Source organism: Astatotilapia calliptera, chromosome 7 (genome assembly GCF_964374335.1).
Source record: "Astatotilapia calliptera chromosome 7, fAstCal68.1, whole genome shotgun sequence".
Lineage (NCBI taxonomy): Eukaryota > Metazoa > Chordata > Actinopteri > Cichliformes > Cichlidae > Astatotilapia > Astatotilapia calliptera.
Genome location: NC_137428.1, coordinates 26,078,022 through 26,103,629, shown reverse-complemented (window position 1 = coordinate 26,103,629; position 25,608 = coordinate 26,078,022). Strand labels below are relative to the sequence as shown.

Genomic DNA, 25,608 nt, shown 5'->3' with positions numbered 1-25,608 from the left:
TTAGCTGCTTATCAATGCAAATATCTAATCAGCCAATCACGTGATAGCAGTCCAGTGTCTTTAGACATGATGAAGACGACCTGCTGAAGTTCAAACCGAGCTTCAGAATCAGGAAGAAAGGCGATAAAAGTTGATATAAGAACATTGTTGGTGGCAGACAGACTAGTCTGAGTATTTCAGAAACTGCTGATCTGCTGGGATTTTCCCATAAATCCATCTCTAGGGTTTACAGAGAACAGTCCAAAAAAAGTAGAAAATATCCAGCGAGTGGCTGTTCTTGGGCAAAAATGCCTTGTGGGTGCCAGAGGAGGAGGGAGAATGGGCAGACTGTTTGAGCTGATAAGAAGGCAACTGTAACAAAAATAACCACTTGTTACAGCCAAGGTATGCAGCAAGGCACCTGTGACTACACATGACATATCAGATCTTTTATCAGATGGGCTACAACAGCAGAAGACCAAACAGGCTGCTACTACTGTGAGCTAAGAACAGGATACTGATGCCACGGCCTCGTCAAACATGGACAACAGCAAATATGGAAAGCGTTGCCTGGTCTGATGAGTCGTGGTTTTGTGTAAACAACACGAAAGCATAGATCTATCCTGACTTGTTTTAATGGTTCAGGCTGCTGCTGCTACAGGTATAACGTTGTGGTGGACATTTTCTTGGCACATTTTGAGCCACTTCGCACCAACAACACAGCCTACCTGTGTATGGCTGATCACGGCCATCCCCTCATTCACATCATGGATGTTTAGATGACAAACCTGCAGTAACTCTGTTGACTGTCATATCGATAGGAACTAAAATCTCAGAGGAATGTTTACAGCACCTTGTTGAATCTATATCATGAAGAATTAATGCAGTTCTGAAAGGAAAAGGGAGTCTAACACAGTACTAGCAAGGTGTGGCTAATAAAGTATCCAATAAATGTATTTACAATAGTTAAAAATGCTAATGTCTTCTAAGATGTGTGTTAAGAATTCAGTTTAAACTCAGTGACCCAACCTAAGCATATAATTACATCAATTACAAAGGATGTGGTTGGTCTCTCTAACCCCATAACAGGAAGGTGGTGTTGAATTCATTTCAGATATGAATGCAGTTTCAAGAACAAGGCAATTCAGAAATGAGGTGTTTGGTTTTGTTATTTTATTATACCAGTCCATTTTTTTCTTTTCATACATTTGCAGGTCACGTGTACATGGATGAGCCGTATCTTTGCCCGTAAACAAGAAAAACACCTACAGCATTCATCAAAACTGCATTCTCATCTACAGTATGTCCAATTAAGGCATGAGGCAGACATTTCATTCCTGAACCAGTATAGTTTCAACCAGTCATATGACTATAAAATACATAACAAAATAAAATAACTATTTACATCCAACTAACTTTGCAAACAATCAAACACAGTATGCACACAGGAACTGTAGGCTTTTTTTTAAGCGGCGTCTTCGTACCGTGTCAATGCAACAATTGCTTTGTTTTTTTATCTTCTCCAGACTCATAATCTTCTCAAACATGACAAGAACAAGTAGCCAAACCTGCCAAACAGAGCTGAGACTGTGAAATTAGATCATAAACCTGCAAACCAACTACAGCTTACCGATTATTAAATTGTCAAAATGTATATATGAACTATTTTATCTGTGAGCGATCTCCCTCGCTGTGGTTTCTTTATGACTATTGAAAAGCTGCTTGATCTCAGTCCTATGAACGCAAGGGGGCATAAGTCCTGTTTAAGAGTTGAGGTATTCAGTACAGTAGCCTAAAACCAGTGAAATGATCTGTTGAACATCACTTTTAAATGTGAGTGGTGTTATTAAGAAATATAAAACCAGTAAAACCATACACACTGCAAAAGAAATTAAATGCAACCATTTTCAACTAATCATGGAATTATAAAAGCATCTTACACGTTTTGAGTAATTTTCATGAATGACATCCTTGAAATGTTATTCAGCTGAATCAACATGCGGCGTTGTTTGCTGTTATTCTTACGGTGAAACATGCTGAAAAAACTGGTGTGTCATACTGAGCCTTTTTCCACGCAGGGCTTTGTTGTTTTCATCTTTTGAGAGCTCACACTGTACGTGAGCATTGGTCGTATCTGGTCACTGACAGAACAGGTTTCACAAGACAAAAAAAAAAAAAAAGCAGAAAAAAAAAAAGCTTTAAAGTAAACATTTGGCATACCGTGCATGTAGGAAGGTGTGCAACAAGCATCCGAGGACATTTTGGATGCTTTCTGGAGCAAAAGCATGCAAGCGTCTGCTTTAACACACTCAGACTTTACATGTACACAGCTGCAAGACACTTGAGGACCAAATTCCACAGCATTAAACCCCCTCTGATTATTGCTAAGGCCCTAAAAAATAAATATTTTCTTTCATATAAATATCAGAGGGGGGCTAAAATATGTCATAATAAGATGCTTTTTAAATACTGAGAGTGAAAACGGAACACTTTTTAAAAGAAGTCAGTTTCTCTAAGACGTGCTGGCTTAACAAAGGTTAGGATTTAAGAAGCGACCTTAAAGTACATCTCAAGTCTTTTTTTTTTTTTTTCCTCCTCAGGTCTTCCAGAGGGAAAAGCCAGCTAAGGTTGAGTGACACTCCTTAGAGACCTTGTGAACCTAATTATCAGTGCGCCGTTGTAAAAGTTGGAAATAATTGGACTAGCTCTACAGAGACCGTCTTTCCAGGTTTGAGAGAGAACAAAATTTAGGCCTGAAGTGGAAAGCCACACTGACATTCCTATAGTAGGACGAAACACAGCCTCTTATTAAAAATGTGCTTCAGGAGAGGAAATGTTATGTGGCATTGCACAGAAGTGTCAGCTCTATCCATACTCGTAACTTACCAACACTCACAACAGCAGTGCCTTTGCCTTTATTTAACAAGCTACCCACATTACATGTCTACATAAAAAAGCTGCCAAAAACACCCAGTCCCTTACCACAATAGGGCCGGGAGAGTGTCAGGTAACAGTACCATAAATATAGCTTTTTATTACAAATTGTGCCCGCTCAGATCTGAGGCCCCCCCCCCCCAATCTATGAGGCTTTACTGTAGCGGATAATATCCACAACAGACACCCAAAACGTTGATTAAAGCCCTCTGGATACGAGAACATTTTCACAGTGGAGTAGTAAGAGTGACAGTGTGAATACCTGATGAGGTATCAATGAGTTCAGTGTGCTCATGCATGCATATACCGCTATAGGCTATATGTGACACGGATAAGGGCAAAAAAGTTACCTTCATTGTAAACCAAAGAAATATAAATAAATAATAATAATAATAATAGTACTACTAATGCAAAAAGGCAACTTTTCCTCTCTGCAGACTCCAGTTCTGTGTGAATTGGAGATAAATAAAGTGGCACAGTGAGGAAGTCAAAAAAAAATTTAAAAAACATCTGTCACTGTTGGCGACACTATAGCTGTATAAAGTCACACACTAGGGTACGACTCCTCTTTTCTTTTCAGTCCATTTTGTCTTCCTGTTTTCTGTCTGCGCCCTGATGATGGGGATGATATGTTTTATCAGACGCACTAGCTTTAACCGAGTCTTCTCTACGTGCACTGTGAAAATCCACTCGTACGGAGCCTTTTGCTTTGGCCCTGCGTGCATCCAGGTAGCTAACGATAAATTCTGAGTTCTGATAGATGAGCATGCCAGACAACGTGAGCACTGCGCCGGCACAGCTCAGGGCCGACAGTTCGCTGCCGAAGAGCAGTTGAGACAACAGCAGGTTTCCCACCACGCTAAGGTTGCCGAGGATGTGCAGAGTGACCGCCGAGGTGAGCGTGATGACGCAGCAGCTGGCCAAGTTGTACATGACCGAGCCCAGGCAGCTGAGCAAGATGAAGACCCACAGGTGGCGGTCGTAATGAAGCGGCGACTCAAGCATAGCCCAGTTTTCCAAGGCGAGAGCAGCTATGGCCAAGATGCAAAAACTGGGAATGGACATCAGGTACAGCAGGAACACGGAGTTGATCTTTTCCTCCTGAAGTAAAATACCTATAAAAACAGACAAATGTACACAGCAGTTACAAACAGAACACACTACTTATTCCCATACAGAAAACAGAAAACTAAGCACTGCCCAGCTGTGTCAAAGTAAAGATACTGAGGCACAGCTAGCGGTGTCACAAGCTAAAAAACATGACAGCAGTTCTTTCAATTTAATAGTCCCACACATGCTGTAAGTGCTGGAGATGCTGCACAATAACACCAACGTGGAGCTGCAGGTGCATCAACGGTCTGATGAGACTGGGGACGACAAACCCCCACCCCAGCACATAAAGAGTTTCGTATACAGAAAAGACATGTATACAAATGAAAGTACGCAGAGGCTTTGCAATAGAAAGAGGAAACACTTCAAGCTTATCTAGTCACATCAATGTCCTGATCTGTACTCATTTAGGGAGAATTAGTTTATCTGGTTTACTTTATATTTACATCTGTAATCTCTCTGTGACAGCTACATCTGTTGTAACAGCAATGACACGCACATGCACACGCACACACACTTCAAATGGCTATTACCCTTCAGTCTGTCAAAATGTAATAATGTGTGTTTTAGGCAAGCTGGAAAAGGAAGTCAACACTGAAGTGAAGTTCCTTTAACGACCACTTAAAGCAGTACATTCCAATAGACTCTCATGCCAAAAGTTGCTGAAAATTACAACACTAAACCACATGTTTACAGCCTGATATAACCAGATACATTTCATAGTTTTTATTTTCATAACATCGCAGACAGGTGATGATTATCTGCTGTGCCTCACTGAGCCGGAGCTTTTACACCATGCTTGTGCTGTTCCTACTTTTTGGAACATGTTTAAAAGTCTACTAATGTTTTGGTTTGCTATGAGGTGCAGAGCATCCCAGAAGCTTGTGCATCAGCTGTGGTAATTAATTAGTGCTTTATTAGTCTAATTAGCAAATATCTCTATCAGTGTGTTGCAGCAGAATGCTGTATGGACATAGCATGCTAACAGAGCCTGCTAGCACTAACTGACAGGTTAATGCTCCACTCTCTCGTCCATATTTGGTCAGGTCTGGCTCACGTGACAGGGGCCAAATGCTAACCTAGAGCCTTTAAAATGAGTCCAGTGCGGTAGTTATGTCCAGCCTATGTAGTTACCATGATGTGTGAGAGCAGCTGCAACAGGCAAAAAAAATCTGTATTACTGTAACATTCCCCATTACAAAAGATACTTTTGCTACCAATCGATTCAGACATATTTCCTAGCAAAAACACAGGGAGTACTTTCATAACAGCAGGTCCGTGTGATTTTATGTGCGTGTGTGTCCATCAAAAGGAGAGCGAAAAGCACGTCAGAGGTCATTATGCAAATCTCCTTTTTGGGAAATTTGTGTAATATGCCATGATGTCATGGAAAATCAAACACATTACTGTTAAACAACAAAACTCTAAATGCTGAATGTTTTTAAAAAAAAATGCCCTAACAAAGTGTGTCAGAGTACAAAAATAAACTGCTGCAACAACACGCGTAAGAGGCTTAAAATAGCTTCTTGAAACATGAGACAGCATCTGAGGGCATAAAATTTTAGCCATGATTAAAAATAAAATGTTCAGGACATCGTTTACATATTACATCCCAAAAGCAAAAGCAGGACCTACATTTTCCTTCCAACATTTAAACAAAGCAACAAGCAAAAAACATCTGCAATTTGTTAAGAAGGGATTTAAAGTGATGACCCCTGAGGTTATGAGCGTGCCTGTACCTCTGCTCCACCAGGAACAGTGTGCAGCATTACATTCCTCTGAGCAACCTGCATGTCTGCTTCTGCAACAGACTAAAGACAGGGCCTCTCTTTATACGTGTGTTTAGAGACTCTTTTTGTCCCTCTCTGACAACCACATTCTTATGAAGACTGATGACGTTGCGGAAGCTAAGCTACCGATCTGTGGCGCAATCGGTTTGCAGCTTTAAAGCAATTTATGTAATGAAAGCTCCAGTGAGAGCTCAGAACATTAGGTGAATGAGTACACCGGACAAATGCAGCGAGGGCAAAAGTTAGTCCACATGACATCAATCTAAGAAAGGAATCTCTCGCATGTTTTTTTTCAACTGAAAGCCATTCATTTTTACCTCATTTAGATAATCCAATCACGAACTTTAAAGGTCTCTTAAGAATCATTTAAGATTTAACAAAGTCAAGCAACAATCTGGCCTTTATTATTATTTTGGGGGCATTTTAGGTCTTTATAGCTAGATAGGAAAGTTAGAGAGTGAGGGACACACAGGACTGCAGAGAAGAACCTGACTGATTTGCAATTCAAAAACTTCTCAGTTTGTGGTGGATTTTCTGAAATGTTGAGTGTACAAAAAGCTTATTCAGTAAATCGAAACCTGAGCAGCAAATGTAAAGAAGATAAAATCATCTTCATAATGAAATTAAAGTTTATATTAGAAACCAAAATAAACATACAACAGATCAGCCAGCCACTGGGGCATACCACAAAAACATATGTGTTTATTTATCACGTTCCCCTAGCAACTGAAAAACCAGCCAATGTGCCATTCCGCCTTAATGCTAGGGTGCGTTTATGAACGGAGAAGTGAATCACCAAATTTCTAAGAAGTTCCAGGACCGCAGACGGCTGCAGTGTCTAAAATGCTCCCTGATGTCAATTGGGTTATTGTTTTCTTTAGCAACGGGACAAAACAACATGTCAGCTTCCCAGCATGGCAAAACGGGACAGTGATGCAGAGAAAGTGGTACTCACTCTGCTGGATGGACTTGACTCCTCTCAGCATGGTTGCTGCGAACACAAAGAAGCAGCCAGTCTGATCGAACTGGACCTCTCCCATAATGCTGAAAGAGGCTCCCAGGCAGATGGGCATCATGGCTGTGTATTTGATGATGTGATGCTGCTTGCCTAGGATCAGTGTGGAGATGGCCAGGGTAAAAAGCGGGGTGGTAGTGTATATCATTTGTGCAAATGACAGCTGGACATAGTTCAGACCCATGTTTCCAAAGGCGATGCTGGCACAAAACGTCAGGCTCAACAGGAACACCTTACATTTTGCGCTGGGGGTCAGGTCCTGCTCTCCGACCCCTCTGTGGCGGATCACCTGCAGCTTGATCAGGCCGTAATCCACCACTATGGCTGTCAGCATGTGCAGAGCTGACAGCAGCAGAGGGTACCTGAAGTTGTAAACGGCAAATATCCATTTGTTGAGACTGGAGATGGTGGTGCCGGTCACCAGCCAAACAATGACAGCTGACAGCAGATGGAGCATCTCTGCGGGTGGCCGCCTCCTCCTCCTCCCTGTCTCTTGCAGGGTCGCCTCGCATTTTGAGAAGCCATCGGCGCTGATCATGTTCTTATCATTGTCCTCTCTGCAAGGAAAACACATGTTCAGCTCGCACCTCTCATCTCAATCACAAATGGATGATAAAACTGGCTGAAAGCTGCGAAAATAACCGAGAGGCAGCTCTTTTTACCCACTCTGCGGTGTCAATGTTTCCCAGTAAAAAACAGAAGTGCGTTTTTCAGCACCGCCTATAGACACGTGTTTCTGTTTTACATGACGGCCTGATTGTGTAACACACCCCTGCGTTGGCAATATGACATTATCCAACAGTAAGACAGCCGGAGGAGAGGAGCTCGGGGCGGGCTGGAAAACCGTCCGCGCCTTCCAACACACGACGGGGAATGACTGGATTGGTTATTATTATTCCGACGTGTAGCAAAAGGACCGCAAGTGACGAGCCAGTGAGCTGTAAACACGATGAGGCATGCCGTGTGCCTGTCATTTAAAGCCAATAAGTATTAATCTACACATGAAATCAGGGGAATTATGTTTTTCCCGTTTATGCAGGCTACAAATAGCATCTTTTTCCCAGCTCTGGAGAAGCAGAGCGAGAACCTGACATCAGAAGCGACATATAACGCTAAGTGCAGCGCACTCTGACAACATTTCATTCATGGCCCTGAGCGCTTTAAATTTAACAGTTTTAGCCAAAACAGAGGGGTCGACAGCCTCACACAGTTTAACAGTAATGTGTCTGAAGTTATCTGACCTCTACTGTGGACTGGCACTTGACACCAGACGGCTAAATGCCATTATGCTCATGCTAACGCTAGCTAGTGACTCTAAACCGCAGTGTTAGCTAACAGCAGGTTGTTAGCTACAAGAATATTAAGGAAAAAAGGAAACACCCGTTTATCCTACAGGCTTTGCGACGAGTTAGAAACCAATTAGATACACCTCAGAGATACTTGATTAGAATAGGAGCTTCGCCGCTTTTACCTTGTTCTGACAGCATCCCCAAATCTCCGTCACTCGGTCACCAAACTGTCAGCCGAGCCGGGCGGGTGGTGTCATTGGACGGTTCACTTAAAGGGCAATGCTACTGTTTTTAACTGTGTTTGTGTAGTATGTCATAGACCGGGAGTGTCACGCTCATTTTTAGTTCACGAGCTCCGTCTAGCCCAGCCAGCTTAATCCTAAATGGGTCAGATTGGTTAAGAACTGAGTAATTGAATAAAAATAGTACAGCCTAGGATTAAAAAAAAACCTGTGCACGACAGTAGTGCAATAATAAGTAATATGTACTTTAACTATACCAATCTTAAAAACCGGCTGAAGGTGTATAACAAAAATAATTGTGTAATCTTATGCCTGACCGGAGTGCTCACCAGTCACAGAAAGAAGAGTTGTTGTACAGTTTTATAGAGAACAGTAGGAATGATTCTCACACCTCTCTCACTCTCTGATACCTTGATAGATGGGTATCAGTTCTTTTTGAGTTATTACTCTCGCTATATATGCATATATATAAAGTACAAAGGATAAAATTGAATAGAGTTCCTGTTTGAAAAGCAAATGTGTTTGGCACAGCAGTGCATTCAGACAATGATTGTGCTTGCTGAAGGTGCCGGACAGGATAAGTTAATTAATAAATAACTACAAATTCTGACCTTACGCCTCAAAAATCTGATGCCACCATCTCAATGTTGCAGCAGAAATCAATACCTAACGAAATTTTTTCAGAGCTCTACTGTAAAGTTTGGTGATCCTGTATAAACTGTAGCTTTATTTTCCTGGCTAACAGGAGTGCCACCTTGTGTGCTCTTTTTGCTTCTGTAGCCCATCTGCTCTAACATGTTGTACATTCAGAAATGCCCTTGGGTGCAGCAAGTGGTCATTTGACTTACTGCAGCCTTCCTTTCCCTTTGAAACAGCCTAGCCATTCCCCTCTGACCTCTGGAATTTAAAAGGCATTTTCACCCAGAGAACTGCTGCTAACTTTATATTTATCAGACCATTTTCTGTAAACCCCAGAGATGGCTGTGTGGGAAAGTCCCAGTAGATCAGCAGTTTCTCAAACACTCAGATCAGCTCAGACCAACAACCAGCCACATTCAGAGTCACTTAAAATGTCTTTCTTCCCCATTCTGATTCTTCACCGTGTCATCTTGACCATACATGCATTGAACTGCTGCCAGGGGCTTTAAACTTTAATGCACATGCAATTGCATGATAGTAAATACAGTGAGCATGGAAAAATGTTGAACACTGTTGCATCTGTCAAGGCTGTCCATCATCTGGTTTGTAAAGGATTGCTGATGAAATGAGAAAAATAACTGAAATCAAAATACAAATTTATGTTATCTGCCAAATTTGTAAGAGAGCATCTTTCACTGGGGCTTATGGGTTCAGTTTTATTCTAAAAATCTTGGATCTTGGGTAAGTCTTCAGGATGTACTTGGAAGCATGTTTTTACACCTGTGCATTACTTCAGGTGCTGCTGAATGAGTTAAGGGTTAGTTTGCATGTGCACTTGTAAAATATGCAAATGTCTTTTCCATGACTCATCGTCACCATAGCATTGGTACAACAAAACAATCACACTTGCATGTTTAATATTTTTTTTCTAAAGAAGGTGGAGTTTAGAAATAATGCTTTCAGTTTGTAGGGTAAACCTCGTAAATCCATGTAGTTCATGTACGAGTGACGGCTGAGCACATGAGGAAATTCAGTTATTTACTTTTTATTTATTCTTTTTGAGTAAACAACATTAGTTAAACAACTAATACATTTTTTACATGTTTTTGTAGATCAGGACAGTTGCTTTGGACTCAAGAAAAGCTCCAGACAGAAATACCCACTTTAAAGCATTGTGACAAACTCTGTTTTCTTCTTTATTACCTGTGCTTTGTTTGACAGAAGATTATAAAAACCACTGGTGTGACAGTAAACGGTTGCACACTGGCAGCTTTAAGTCTTTATTTGAGCTCAAAAATGTAAAATTTCTGAGGCAGTCGGGCACAAAAGGTGTTTCAGTAACAATCCACAAACAGCTAGCTAGGTGAAGAGGCCTAGTGCACAAGCAGTCTAAAACCATGCATAGCTATACTTTGCTGTGGACTTTAAATTATAGAGCATGTCCTGTCAGGTAAACATGACATTGTGCTTTATTTGATCAACATTTCATTGCATCATTTATGTACGCTTATAAACATAAGATTCATTATTTAATTTACCCAACATCTCCTTAGCTGGTATACAATCATGACTTGTTATGTATACATAATAGAGATTAATATATGACAACATGGATGTTAAAGCACTGTATATCTTCTTCAAATGATACTACGATTTTATTTCTAGTATATTCTAGCTATTTACAGGCCAAAACCAAACAGGCAGCCATATTTGTGCATCATGCCCCGCTGTAATAATACACAGTAAACTATAAATAAACAGGTTATAGAGTGTATTTACTACCAATTTACACAAGTGCTTGCCGCCGCACAAAAACGTGAGCAAGTGTAATGTTTTTGAGTGATATGATGAAATAATGTTAATACAACTTAATATTTGGGCTGAATAAAACAATTCCCTGATTGGGGAGTGTTTTGTTTTTTTTAAATCACAAGTGACTGTGCAGGATTTCTTATTGCTAACATAATGCAAATGAACAATTTTTAACATACAAATAACTAATAGAGTCATTTGCAACCATTTTAAGCAAGGGAACAGGTTCATTGGTACTTGCCACAATGGTAAACCCTGATAATGGGTAAATTTAATTTTAAAAACAATTACTCAGTTGAATTTACCTGGAGGTATACCTGCAGAACCGTTTTAATCTGTACAAAATCTTTTTTGTTTCAATGAGGGGGTTACTGGGGAGTTGCTATTCTGTTACATAATTAAGGCTAAAATTGCCACCAGCAGCAATAATATCTCCTGCTGAGGAAAATCCCAAGATTAGCATATTTATACTTACGGTTTTGTTTAAAGATATTTGAAGGGGTACTCTAGGTGCCCTGGGCTGGTTGCCGGTCTGTTGCAGGGCTAACACATGGAAACAGATAACCAACACTCACATTCACCTGCAGCTATTTAACCTTTAATCATCATTTAAAAAGTTAAACTGATGCAGCAACATCCTAAATTTTAGTTCTTGGTAATGGCGGAGCTCCAAAAATCCTGGATCCTACACTGCAACTCGATTTTCCCCTACCTGGTAAACGTTTGCTGCTGGATCCAGACCTTAAAATCAGTCCATTGCAGTTGACTCATTAGGCATTTTGATGTGAAACAGCAGTTTCTCTGGAAGAAAAAGTTAAACCTGTCCAGATGACTGCTGTGGAAGAATGAGTGCGAGTGGGACTAACACTCCTTTCAAGCTGTTTACAAGTGTTAGCAATTGATGAGGGAAGCCCCTGGTGGCAATGAAAATAATATCATGCAATCTAATGAGCTGGCAGTTTTGTCTGATATGAGGCAAAAACCTTTCAGCATCTTCAGCTTAAGCAGACTTTTTTGAATATAGAGTTTTATATAGAGTCCAAGCTGAGATTACACAAATATGTTGTTTTAGTCATTTTCTCACACTCAGGCTCCTCCAGGGTCAGTGAAGACATTATTCAAGTGCTTTCAGTGGGTGTGTGCTGCTCTCTGCTACTGACTTAAATGTAACAGTGACGGAGGTGGACATACTGTAATTTCAAGATTATGGGAGACAAAGCAATTATCTGTAAAAAGATTTGGTGGAGTGACTGTTCTTTAGAGACCAGTCAGACAATAACTGTTAATCCTTTCAAACTGCAGTTTGTGCAGTTTTGAGAAACAGATTAATAAAGAACACCAAGAAATCATAGGGATTGATCTTGAAGTCTTCTAGCACAGAAGAAGGCTTTGTCCTGCTAAATTTCTTTTGAAACCCAGCATCACTGGGAGATCTCAGCAAGTTGTGCCAGTTTTGAAGAAAATAAGACATCGGTCTTCAGCCTAGAATTATCCCCACACACCTGATCACGTGTACACTAAACTCCCTTTAGTGTACATATTATTCGCAGCTCTTAACTCTCTTATACTGAGGCCATGCATTTTTTTGAAATGCAGATATAACAGAGCAAGAGCAAGTAAATTAGGAACCAGATGTTTTTGTGCTTGAAAATCCCTGGAGAGATTAGCTGTCTCACTCACTCACACATGTACATCCAAACTCATACACACAACTCTCCATCCTTCAGAGTATCCTTAAACCACGAGGAAATGCTCAGCCTGGCTGATGCTGTGGAGCAAGAGGCATGTTGTCCTAAAAGATCTGAGGACACTGGCTCCAGTCTTGTCTTTCTTTGGCCTCCCAGTAGCCGCCTTTGTAGATAAAAATGTTATCGCCTGTCTCGTCTGTCCTCTTCTCAAACCACAGTGGCTGGTAACCCTCAATATCTTGCCCTAAAGACAGAACATATGTGCTCATTTTCAGGATATTGCAAAGTTCTTTCTTCATAGACTCTAAATATTGTAAAATTTGCCAATTACTGCAAGTTTTTGTCAGGTTTTGTCAGCTGTTGACCAAAGCTAAAGATCAATAGTCACTCATTTTTATAACAACAGAGCTTTCACCTGTGCTCTTTGTTTCTAAATAAGGAAAAATCTGTTATTGCTATGAGCTCACTGCAAAATAAAGCTCTGAACAGCTGCTCGATATGTGCTGAAGGTTGGCACAAATGATGCAAAAGCCAGAAAAGTCTTTGTCATCACTGTTCTTGTTCATTTCCTTGCACTCACCCTCCTCCAGGGCCTGGTTAGCTTGCGCCCTTCTTTTCCTCTCCAGTCTCTGTCGTTCCTCTAGACGTTGCTTCTGACTGTTGGCTTCATCCCACAGACCAGCCTCCATCAGCCGCTGGTCTGGCCGCAAGCGACTATCAGTGGGTGCGACGCCCTCTTCTGGCTCATTTAAGGTCAGTGCCAGAGAGGAGAAAAAGTGCATGTTCTCTGCATTTTCTCTGGAGGACGGATTAGAGAACTCAGTGTGACAAAAGATGCAGACCGAGAAGGAGAAATAGCACACCGACACACTCAATCATTAAGATAAGAGCACAAAATGTATTACATACGGAAGGGGATATTTCTTCCACAGCAGTTTGGGCGGAAGAGTCTGATAAACCGTCTTTTGTTTCCCTTCGGAGCCTCCGCATCCTTGGCTGCTATCCACTATCTTGGCACTTTCGATTTTGTCATCCCAGGTTCCGGACAGGATGTAATGAGCTGTGCCCTCTCGGTCCTCTACCACTCCTGTCACCTAAAAATAACAAAGAACATAGCACACAAGAAGAGATCAGCCCTCATCGGGGTCTTTAGGTTTTTATTTACTTTCTTTTTTTAAAATCCATTTTAGTTTCAGTTTTTGCTGTTTGAAAATGTCCGACTATGAAACTGCATGTGCACTAGCTAATGACATGCGACTGGGAAGCCATATGAGAATGAGAGCGTGGTTGCATACCACAGAAACAGCATTACTGGGATTTATAAAATATACCTAATTAATATCATTGCCTGTGATAAGAATTTATTTTACCCATGCCCTTACATCCTGCCAGTACCTTAGATGAGCTCCAAAATCATGTGAAAAACAGGTGGACAGCCAGCTTTTCAGATGGGGTCTGCCCGAGTCTGACCCAGCTGATCCTCTTTTATTTCTTCTTCTTTTAATGATCCTGTTTTCCTATTCGTGTTAGTTACTTGTTCTATGTTCTATTATGCCGTGTGAGAGAATACTGATAAGCAGGTTATATAACCTTATTCACTTAAGTGTTTTAATTAAATATGTTTAATCATCTGTTTTGTGTATGACTGTGTTTTTCATATTTGTGATGGTTCGGGGTGTCTGGGGATATCAACGCCCTACCGAAGGGTAGACAGCCTAGAGTGACAGTTGAAGATATTTTCTTTCGGGAGTGATTCAGGAATTTTTTTTAGGAATAGAAAGAAGTTGTCATAACAAGGATGAAGCTGGTTTCTCTCTTTGTGCAAGCAGTCGTTTCCCTCTGATGCATCAGCTCTGGTTAAACCTGACAGCTCAGTCTACTGAGATGTAATTTCCACAACATAAAGTGAAGACACAAATCAGCACTGGAAATTAGTAGAGCTGTTGCTGCTGAACACTGCTGCTTTTCTCCATTAAGGGGGATTTTCGCTGCGTGTTACTGGTTTTAAGGCTGGCAGAAATAGAAAAATAACTCATGGAAAAAGAACCGTGAAAGGCAATTTGGCGTTCCAAAGGGAGATATGCTGCTAGATGGAGTTTTCAGCCATGTGTTTTGGCTCTATGTAACCTCTTGGGTTAGAAGAAAAGGCCTACAGGCCGACTGTAAGACTATATTTTACTTTAATCTCTTCCCAGCTCTCTGGCTGTTGGCTCTTGCTGAGAATATTAATAGAAATATTGCAATCTTTTACTTTTGATATTTCTTTCATCTTTTTTTTAGCTGTTGTTTGGTTCAACGTACTTAAAATGTGCTTTAAATGTATTTAATTTATCACACATTTTTTGCCACCCCTCCTGAATTTTGCTGCCTTTATGATCTTTAGTGCTTCAACACATCATAGCCCTCAAAGAGAGGTTCTTGTTCTGTTAGTTTGACACTTTGTGCCCTCCTTTTTCTTATTTCTCCAGCTGTAAGGTTGGTAATCCTTGTTTTAAGTAGGTTATCCATTTTTTTCAATATTCAATATTAGTCAATATTAGGAGAAAGTTGTATCTGTTAAAACAGCATTACAGATTCTCTCTAAAGGGCTTGTGTAGCAGTAGACATTCGGCAAATGTAAGACTGAGTTAATGTTGTAGTTGTCTATTAGTTCATCAGAAACTTACTTTGCGTGGGACTTCCCTGGAAAAGTAGCTGTAGGGGGAGAATTTAAGACGACAGGTGTCCTTGGTTGTGGTGTTTACAATGTCAATGTCCCCAGACTGCCAACAAGAAAAAAAACAGATGTGACTTAAAAGTGTACAGTGACTAAAATTACTTTCCTTTATGCTTGGAAAAAAAAGAAAGAAGAAATTTTGCTTTTGTTTGCTGGATGCTTTCCTTATTTCTTAAGGAAATTACTTTCAAATCAGTTGCTGTGGATCCTGTTTAGGCTTACCACTTGTTCAGTTTCCCCAGATTTTTTTAAGGATATGCCAAGTTTCAGCTAATATTGTCACTGTTGGTCCAAAATTATTATTTTCTGCCTGTCGAACTGTGTTATCTATATATTTTTTAATATATTTGACTAAAGAGATTTAGCAAAAAGAAATGGAGTACATAGAGATGCAATTTAAATCCCTTCATTCAGGTTGTTTTTTATCCTGGAGTAATTCATAGGCCCATTTTAACGGAATAAACAAACAAGCATAAAAAATATTCCTCTGAACATGATAAGCTACAAAGACTAGTCCACAAATGAATGACAAAGAATCTAATACATAAAGAAAAAATGTAAAGGACCTTCAGAAAGCTTTGCGAACTGCTGTCCAAGAGGAACACACCTGATCAATCCAGAGCTTCCCTACAATAATATTGTGCACTGTGGAAGTCACTTTGCTCCACACATAGTGGTTTCCACTCGAGTGGAACTGCAGGTGAATGTTTCCTATGGTAAAAAAAAATGCATACAAAACATCACACAGACATTTCAGTGTATTTATAAATCAGATCTCAGATGTAGTAGCATTTGTGCTCATATAAAGTGACTGTCATCGTGAACACTGACTGCTTCTTACCTAACGGCACCACTGAAATATATTTCCCACGAAATTTGCTGTCTATAGTGATATGCTGCCACAGGGTCCATCCTCGCTGTGACGTCACATGGTGGGCAGCAGCTGGTGGGTGATGACTAACCTGAAAGTGAATTGTATCAGCTGGTGTCAGTAGAGCCAATATAAGCACAATATGTTGGGTGTTTGCTCTCCTCTCCATTGTTTATAAAATGTGATCAAAGACGCATAAACGCAGTAATTAAGTGATTCCTTGCCTGCTCACAGATGGAGCGATAACCATACTCATCCAGCCGATCCAGCTCATAAGTCTCCCCCAGCAGAGGGTTGAAAGGCTTGGCTGTGCGATGGACTGTGGTGGAGTAGGAAGAGACAGAAAAGGCAGCCACCAGGCACATCTGCTCCAGGGACGAGTCGCAGCGAGCGGCCCGGTCCAGAAGCTCACTGTACTCCAGATCCTCAGTCAGACGCTGGAGCATCGACAGCGGCTCGTTGAAGTTTACCTGCAATTGCACATTTCATACACATCAAATAAAGTTCCCGCCACATTAAGCTTTGACTAGAGCTCATTAGTGGAGAATGCAGATTTGTCCACTATTTACAGGCATGGGTATCTTCGATAGATCTTTCCCAATGCAATTTTTCATGATGCTCCACAGGTTAAGGGAGTAATTTGGTTTGTCAGGAATACGGCTGCGCCTTGTTCTTCGTAGCTGCATGTGGTTTGCGCCTGAGGTGTCCTGTAGAGAAAAGGACAAGCTAAGATGAATAGGGCTACTCAGTAAAGTGTTTTTCATTAATATCCGTATTCTTGTGACGTACATTCTCATTGTGAGTCCAGTCATTGGGCACGCCTCCACTCATCATACTCTGATTACTTCCTGAGCGCCTAAGTGAAAAAAACAAATATTAAAAACATTCACAAAAATAGCTCAGCGGGTTAGACATACAGTAACTGTGTAGAGATGATGCCTCTCACTTGTGCTCTATGTTACCAGTAGCAGTCACAGTTATGAACGCAGGTGAGTCCTCCATGGCATCGAAGAACTCTGCCTCGTCATTCTCGTCGCTCGCATCTCCCTCCTGGGATCGCTCCACGCCTACGGCAGCAAGCACAGGACAGGTCAGCTGAGAGTCCTGCACATCCTCTACATCCACACAGGAAGTAGCAAATAATGGAGACTAAAAAGACTTGTATGTTTGCTTCAGGTAATAGAACTTTCATTAATACTTGCCTCAAAGCGGTATGAAGAAGTTGTTTAACTATTAGTAGCTTCGTAATGTTTGCTTTGCAGGTTGCTTTTAATTGACATGAGGCATTTCACATAACTAACATATAAAGGTCTTATTTACCTTTATAAATGTTATTTACAGCAGTTAATGATTGTAGGTGTTCTGTGTTCACACTCTGTGCACTGCAAAAAGGCCTTCCATGCTCAGAGACACATACGCACAAGCCCAGGGACGATTAACAAACACTGAAGCTACACTTCAACATCAACATTGGCCGCTTTGTTACTTTTGTGCGCAAAGCTCAGGTTGTAACCATTAACCTGTTAGCATTAGTTATACCAAACAGAAAAAATGTGCTCCCAAAGACTAACATTGATCACAAAAACAGTAAAACATAACAAACTACATCAGAAAAAACAAAAATCACTAAAATAATAGTTTATTTGTTTACTGTAGTTTCTTATGCAGATTGTAGATAAATATGCTTAAAAAAGGTTAAAGTCTAACTCAAGTAACCTGTCTGTGCACCACCCGTTGAAGAGGCCCATTTGCTCTTTGGTGACACAGGATGTCTGGGAGACAGACAGAGTCTCACCTGTATATGAGGTGGGATTCTCCCTCCAGGCTCTTTCTAAGCTGTTATGCTGTTTGGCTAACTGTTCGATGGTCTCCTCCAGATGGTGACGCTGTTCTCTCTCATGCTGCAGGGCCTTTTGCCACCTCCGACTGTGAGATTCTGCCACGTCCACAAAGTCACGACAAGCCTGAGGTGTGAACACAAAACACATCAAAGAATGCGGGCGGCACCCTCAAGCTCTATTCCCCCTTTGTTAAAAAAAAGCATTTCTGCTAGCCTCCCATTAGAGTGGCTACATACTGGGGGAGAACTGAATGGCTCACATTGATCATAGCATTGGAGGTGATGCGAAAGAGGGTGGCTCGCTCATTAACGGCTTTCACTTTGTCTGTGCTGTCAGTGGATCCACGCAGGTCCTCGAGTTCACTGAGGGAGCGCTGGAGGGCAGCACCATGCTTTCCTATCAGCTCATTACAGGTGCTCAGGTCATCTAGCTTGCTGGCCAGAGTCTTAAGCACCCCTTGGGTTAGAGTACGATCCTCCTGAGGTACTGGGACTTCATCCCCCGAGTCATCTTCAAACACACATGCACAAAAAAAAAAAAAAAAAATAGAGCCAGGACAGAATTTTATTCATTTACTAAAATAGCATCATTAGAGGTTATTACATGTAAACAGAGTGGGTGTTTGTGATGGTGTAGTAAACAGCGCACTGGGATGTAATGGCAGATTGAGAAATGCATTTAAAATTTAGATCGAGACAAGCTGAGAGAGCATTAATGGGGACTGGCTAGAAGAAGATATTAACACTTCACACCCTGATCCACCACAAATCTTCCTCTCTACAACACTGGAAAGCTGTGAATGAACACTGTTGCCCTGGAAACGTAGGTCTGTGCAATCAGGAGGCAAGGCTATTTTTAGAGGAAGAAGGAGAAAAAAAAAAGATGACGCACTACCCTTTTCTCCTGTCTCCCCCTCACTATCTCTCTCTGTACCCGTTTGCTGGAGTGAGCCAAACCATCAGTCTGAAGCTTTAATGGAGGAGTGTAAAGAGACTGGGCTGATTACAAAGCATCATGGAGAGATTTATGACAATGCTTTTACCTGAAAGTATCTCATTTACAGTCCCATTTTCACTTATGGAAATGGGACACACACACACACACACACACACACACACACACACACACACACACACACACACACATATATATATACATACAGTATATATATATATATATCATTGTCTCGTCCCAGGATGAGACAAGGAACATCCAAGAATACATTGGGAAGATGGCCCCAACTGACCGAGTGCTCAGTGAATACCTCAGACAGCAGAAACCCAAGAAAGAGGAGGGAGACGAGGAACCATCATGGAAGGACAGGGCCCTGCACGGTATGTACCACCGGCAGATAGAGGAGGTGGCTGATATCCAGAAATCCTACCAGTGGCTGGACAAAGCTGGACTGAAAGACAGCACAGAGGCACTAATCATGGCAGCACAAGAACAAGCTCTGAGTACAAGATCCATAGAGGCTGGGGTCTATCACACCAGGCAAGACCCCAGGTGCAGGCTGTGTAAAGATGCCCCAGAGACAATCCAGCACATAACAGCAGGGTGCAAGATGCTAGCAGGCAAGGCATACATGGAACGCCATAACCAAGTGGCCGGCATAGTGTACAGGAACATCTGTGCCGAGTATAACCTGGAAGTCCCGAGGTCAAAATGGGAGATGCCCCCAAGGGTGGTGGAGAATGACCGAGCTAAGATCCTGTGGGACTTCCAGATACAGACGCACAAAATGGTGGTGGCTAACCAACCGGACATAGTGGTGGTAGACAAACAGAAGAAGACGGCCGTAGTGATCGATGTAGCGGTTCCGAATGACAGCAATATCAGGAAGAAGGAACACGAGAAGCTGGAGAAATACCAAGGGCTCAGAGAAGAGCTCGAGAGGATGTGGAGGGTGAAGGTAACGGTGGTCCCCGTGGTAATCGGAGCACTAGGTGCAGTGACTCCCAAGCTAGGCGAGTGGCTCCAGCAGATCCCGGGAACAACATCGGAGATCTCTGTCCAGAAGAGCGCAGTCCTGGGAACAGCTAAGATACTGCGCAGGACCCTCAAGCTCCCAGGCCTCTGGTAGAGGACCCAAGCTTGAAGGATAAACCCGCCCCATATATATATATATTCATTTTCTTTGCATAAGCACTTTGAAGAATGAATGATGCACCTGCTCACAATTCTGTGCTCTATTAAAATTTCTTATGCAGTATAAAAACAGACCCATATCTATAGCGAGCAATAAATGCCAAAACAAACAACCCAGCTTTAAGTTCATGTAACTGCTTCCATCCTATGCAATGAAACTTTTCTAGGTCCTGCTGTGCTTGAAAGAAAGCCTTGCCTATGTACGGGACATAAACTACTTCAATCTAAAGGGGCAAAGAAATGAAAACAATCAGGGCAAAGTGGATTAAGAACGTCTCTGGAGGAGAAGATTAAAAATGAGAGGGTGAAAAATCCTTCAGGCATCTGTAATGGTTTCATGACCCACATATATATAGAGAGAGAATAATCACACTCTGCTGGTGGAGCTCAAGGTGTTAAGACGCTATGAATCTGCGATCTGAGGCCATCTGCCATCCGATGTTTTTATATGGAAGTGCTCGGACATAGAATAACAGTATACATGTAGGGCAGAGGGATACTGGTCTAGTCTGTGCACTGACTGGTTATTTTCCACACAGGACTTTGGAGAGTTCAATTGGTGACTCATCGTTGAATCATTTTAAAAAAAAAAAAAGAAAACACCCACAGGTGATAGCGGGAGCATCAATATGGACACAGTGTGGGAGGAGAGAGTTAAAAATCAGGGGATGCACTGTAAGCGTCCTCAGCATGGAAAAACCATTTAAAGTCTGACTGTGTGTGCTGAAAGCCGGCTCCAGGACAGGCTGTTTGGATTCATCCTCACGCTTTCATCTTGTCTTCAACACCAGCGGGAAACATTATTTTTTCACATCACACCTATTTATACATATTTCAGAGGAGCCTAAAGATTTTAGTAATAGCTATTATAAGACAGACAGATGCTGTTCGAATCGACTTTTAGCCAATTAATTTGTCCCGCTAATGAGCCCAGATGAAAAAGCTCACTCGATGATAATCTATAATCACATCACACCAAAAAACACAAGGCACTGTCTCTTCTTACACATGCACACAAGCACATCAGCCACAGCTGTGTGAACGACACATAATATATGGAACATAAACCTATGATGAAAATAATTACCCAAAAACATGGAGCAGCAGCACTTTAAGACCATTTCTGGAAGTCTTAAAATGCATAAAACAGTGTAAATGGGCTAAGCTCTATATTTGAACCAGTATTTCATGTACATCTCACACATCAGTCCTTCCGAGTTCGAACATTTTACACAACATTTTTGGGTGTTGCAGACATCAAATCGAACTAGGCAACGTACACAGAGACGGTTGACGACGGCTCTGCTGTGCATGTGCAGTAAATTAAAGGGACTGCCCAACTTACTGAACTCCATAAACATAAAGCTATGATTACTAATGCATACATGGATGCAAAAAAAGCATGCAAGCAAATGCACGGCGACTGTCTCACTTCTAATCCTGCCACTGGTAATATAATGAGCAGGCTACTTACAAGGTGACACAGTCACTGAAAAAGGCTGCCCTCGTGTCTTCCTATTGTCCACAGAGTGTATAGTGGAAAAATATTTTCAATGAAAATGCTCACACCCTCCTGCTCTCTCTTTTTTTTTTCTCTTACCCCTCCTGCTTTCAGAAAGGGTAGGAGGAGTCTACAGGAAGGTCATTTCATTCAGCACTCACTGTCGTCATAGTGAAGGAGACGGGGAGGGAGAAAGGAGACAGCGTGGTGGGGAGGGTAGGTGGCGGTAGCTGCATGTGTGATTCTGCATTTGTGTAAGACAGAAAGATGCTCTATTTGTCTGAAGGTAAAAAAAAAGGGAGTATTAGAATGATCATAGCTGAAGGTGAGGTGTAATTTAATATGACAAGATTAAATACAGCTTCCTCTTTTTACCTTTAATCACACCCCTTGCCCCCAACGGACTGTTCTCATAAGGACATACTGAATAACACTGCCACCTTGTGTCCTTCTGTTTACATAACTATAAAGTCAGCACAGAGAATGTGTAGAAATCTAATATGCATTTAGGAAAATGGGTCTTGGTTGTGTCAGCCTGCATTCATGTTACAGCTAAAATTAGTTTGACTGCTTCAGAGCTTCTCGGCTGAACCATGCTGTTCCTTTAAAGTGCAAATTCTGGTGTGGGTGTTTTTGTTTAAATCTCCCCCAAAAAACCCAAACCCCAAAACAACAACAAAAGAAACCCATAAAATAAAGGTACATGACAGAACAGTAACACTAACACTACACTAAAATTTACTGTCCAAAAACACGAATCACAAAGAGTATAAAATGCCTGTCTCACCTGAGTGATGCATGAGGAGAGTGGCGTTGGCTTTGGCCTGTTGCAGTGCTGACACCCATTTCTGGCACTCTCCCTCGGAGGTGGCCTTCAGGTGGTAACTCCGGCCTCCGCTGGTTAACACCAAGTGGCAGGTGTCGCCCACCTCGATGTGCGCCGTCGCCAGGGGAATTGTTCCCCGACAAGTGTGTGCCATCTCTGCCTGAGTCCTGAGGGGAATAACAGCAGCGTGTAACAGCAGAACAAAAAAAAAAGGCAAGAATACACCAGCCTCTCTGCTCAGCTCCATGCTGATGTGCCCCATTTACAAAATGGAGCAGCTCCATTTTTGACTTATTTCAGTTTTAAAAGAGTCGCAATAAGTGTCATACCAAACAAGTTTAAGTTTCCCTCAGGAGACAACTCTGGACAATATGTACTGTAGGTTAACAATGACAGCTTTGCCTTGCATGACTTACAAGGCTAAATTTCTGTCCATTCGTCCGCCCGTTCGTCTATCTATCTATCTATCTATCTATCTATCTATCTATCTATCTATCTATCTATCTATCTATCTATCTATTCTCTCTGTCTGTCTGCCTATCTATCTACATAGAGACTACATATAAAATTATATGAATACTATGTTATATATTATTAGTTGTATTATGCTAGGGCCAGTCCCTCTAGAAAGACTAGATTGCTGTTCACTAGATAGATATTTATTACCTTATTATATATAATAATGTAATAATTAATATATCTAGCACTCTATTATAGAATATAATACTATAGAAGACTTTTATGATATGATATTTCAAGAAATATGAATTTCCTGTTGGGATCAATAAAGTTATTCTTAGAGACAGGCAGCATCTATCTATTTATAGATAGATAGACGTAATAAGTGCTATTAGACACCATGTTTAAACTTATATAGTTTTTAACATCGTTCACGGGTCATCTCATTGTAGTTATGACTCATGTGATTTTCATTTATTTATTTATTTAGGCTGCTGTTACTAAACCTCTTCCTCCAGATAAGGTATGCAAAAAAGTTTAATTTCCTTTTAAATAAAACTAATTTCTGACATGCTGCTAACAGCTTCCATTATTATTTCTGATATTATTAACTGAGTAAATCACCGTCACCTGTAGTAGGACAGCAGGCCGTTACTGAGCACGAACCACCGCCTCTGGTAGCCCTTCAGGTAGTTGGTCCATTTAAAGAGCCAGCCTTTGTGGGTATCCACGGACGGGAGGTGCAGCCCGGGCAGAGTCGGGGAGGGTAAACTCTTCACCAGCTCGTTCATTTGCCCCTGTCGGCCGGTGCTCCGGCGGGATGGACGGAGGAGAGTCGGTGCAGTTTCAGTGGACTTGCTGCCAGTCAACAGCTGTACCGATAAGCTAGCTGCGAGTGAGCCAGATTATTGCACTGCAACACTGTACCCTTCGCTTAAGCTACTGCCTGCTTGCAGCTGTGTGGTGATGAGGCAGTGTGCCCCTCCACCCGGAGACACTTTGAAAATGTCGGCTGTTTCAGGAGCCAGGGCGGAACAACAGAGCATATTATTGCACGAAACTACTCAGAGGTTGCACTTTGACTGCGTGCAGGGACAGAGGCAGAGGATGTGAAGGAAGGGGGGGGGGGGGGGGGGGGGGGAGTGATGACGTCCTTTTCGCAGGGTTGTAGCATAAGGATGCGGGTTTGTGTGTGCGCAGAAACATCGCTGCAGAAAATCATTGCAAAACCACCGAATCACATTTACAGAAGTCTTAATTTAGAAATTGTTGTCGGGGTTGTGAGCTGAAACACACTCCGGAGGCAGAAGTTTTATAATTCAGAGTTAAAAGATTACTTCCTCTATGGGCCCTCAGGTGCACTGCGAGCGTGACGCCGAAAGAGGACACCGTTGCTTCTTTACGTGCCTGTCAGGGGCGTTTCCAGAGTTTATTAAATGGGGTGGGACTGCTTTAACAGATATTCAAGCTTATATGCAGTCCTCTTATTTTATATTGAGTATGTCAAGTAGCAGTTTTTGTTTTCTTCTTCTCTTCTGTTGTCACTTTCTGTCTTATGTTGCCTTCTTTGTGATTTGTCCTGTCTACTTTCATGCCACCTATATTGAATATAATCATAGACTTCCTTTATTCGCAGATCATCGTCTGCTTTTTGTAGTCCAGTGTTCTTTATATTCCTTCTGTGCTTCTGGATGTTTCATAGCATTTACATGTTGCTTGCTCCTCATTTGGATTGTTTGTTGATGGTGTCTGATTCCCTGTATGTAACCACTGCCTGTTTTTGATTAAACTTCTGGATTTTTGGACTCTTATTCTGTCTTAGAACAATAAGTGGGTGCTCTTGCTCCCGCAACGCTTACAGAATAACAGACCCTCTTATTTAAATACTAAGTAAATTCTACTAAAATGATAAATGCATGAAAATTATTTTTAAGATGAAGGTATTAATTTTTTGCATTTGCCTTCTAATTAAATACATACTCAGCAGCATTAGAACTGCCTTAATTCTTCACAGAATAGATTCAACACGTTGCTGGAAACATCCCACACAGATTTCGATCCATGTTGACATGTTGCTGCAGATTTGTTGCTCAGTTTTGATGCAGTTTTTATCTGAAGTCGCATCCAGTGTGGTCTTCTGCTGTCGTCCATCTGCTTCAAGGTTCAATATGCTGTACATCCAAAAGTGCTCTTGTGCATACCCTGACTGTAATAAGTGGTTACAAGTGTTTTCCTGTTAGTCTGAAGCAGTCTGGACATTCTCCTCTGACATTACAAAAGGCATTTTCATTCAGAGAATGGGTGTTTTCTGTTTTTCAGTCCTGTATACCCTGGAGATGGTTGTTTGACAAAATCCCACAACCCAAAAAAATAAATGCAAATGCAGTGTGGTCTACACCCCTAAATGGAATAGTTTGCTGAAATTTGATTGGTTAGATTATTGTCTGTTGAAAAGGTGAGTGTATGTTTAAAGCTAGTCCTTTGTTTGTATTATTAGTATTACTATAATATACCACCAAAGTGACATATTATACACAAATAGATGCACATATTTGCATATATGCAAAATATTTCATTAAACATTAATTAATTATTTTGATTTATAGCTTTATTTTTCATAAGCTTATTAATCACTTCAGATTTTGACTAAAAATGACCTGAAGCAGGTTTTTAGTGTAATTAAACTGACATTTTAAAAAATTCCAGTAAAATGTGTGCATCACAGAGCCAGTGAAATCACAACAAACA

General features: G+C 41.3%; 2 protein-coding genes across 3 annotated transcripts; both read right to left on the bottom strand.

Moving 5' to 3' along the window:
- Window positions 1-1,130: 1,130 nt before the first annotated feature.
- Window positions 1,131-8,526, bottom strand: slc35e4 (solute carrier family 35 member E4). Of its 2 annotated transcripts, none has more exons than XM_026173966.2 (3): window positions 8,300-8,526; window positions 6,769-7,385; window positions 1,131-4,028 (listed from the first exon to the last, which is right to left on the bottom strand). In XM_026173966.2, the coding sequence occupies exons 2-3, from the start codon at window positions 7,364-7,366 to the stop codon at window positions 3,490-3,492; spliced, it is 1,137 nt and encodes a 378-aa protein (XP_026029751.2). In that variant the 5' UTR covers window positions 7,367-7,385; window positions 8,300-8,526; the 3' UTR covers window positions 1,131-3,489. The 2 variants fall into 2 exon arrangements, with proteins under 2 accessions (XP_026029751.2, XP_026029754.2); XM_026173969.2 differs by lacking the exon at window positions 8,300-8,526 and adding an exon at window positions 7,491-8,110.
- A 1,501-nt stretch (window positions 8,527-10,027) lies between these two features.
- Window positions 10,028-23,956, bottom strand: osbp2a (oxysterol binding protein 2a). Its single transcript, XM_026173965.2, has 14 exons — window positions 23,491-23,956; window positions 22,363-22,568; window positions 18,186-18,436; window positions 17,881-18,049; window positions 17,032-17,152; window positions 16,875-16,941; window positions 16,655-16,792; window positions 16,310-16,555; window positions 16,056-16,176; window positions 15,822-15,925; window positions 15,165-15,260; window positions 13,408-13,592; window positions 13,079-13,296; window positions 10,028-12,742 (listed from the first exon to the last, which is right to left on the bottom strand). Exons 1-14 carry the CDS (start codon window positions 23,649-23,651, stop codon window positions 12,603-12,605), a joined length of 2,223 nt encoding a protein of 740 aa, XP_026029750.1. The 5' UTR covers window positions 23,652-23,956; the 3' UTR covers window positions 10,028-12,602.
- Window positions 23,957-25,608: the final 1,652 nt, after the last annotated feature.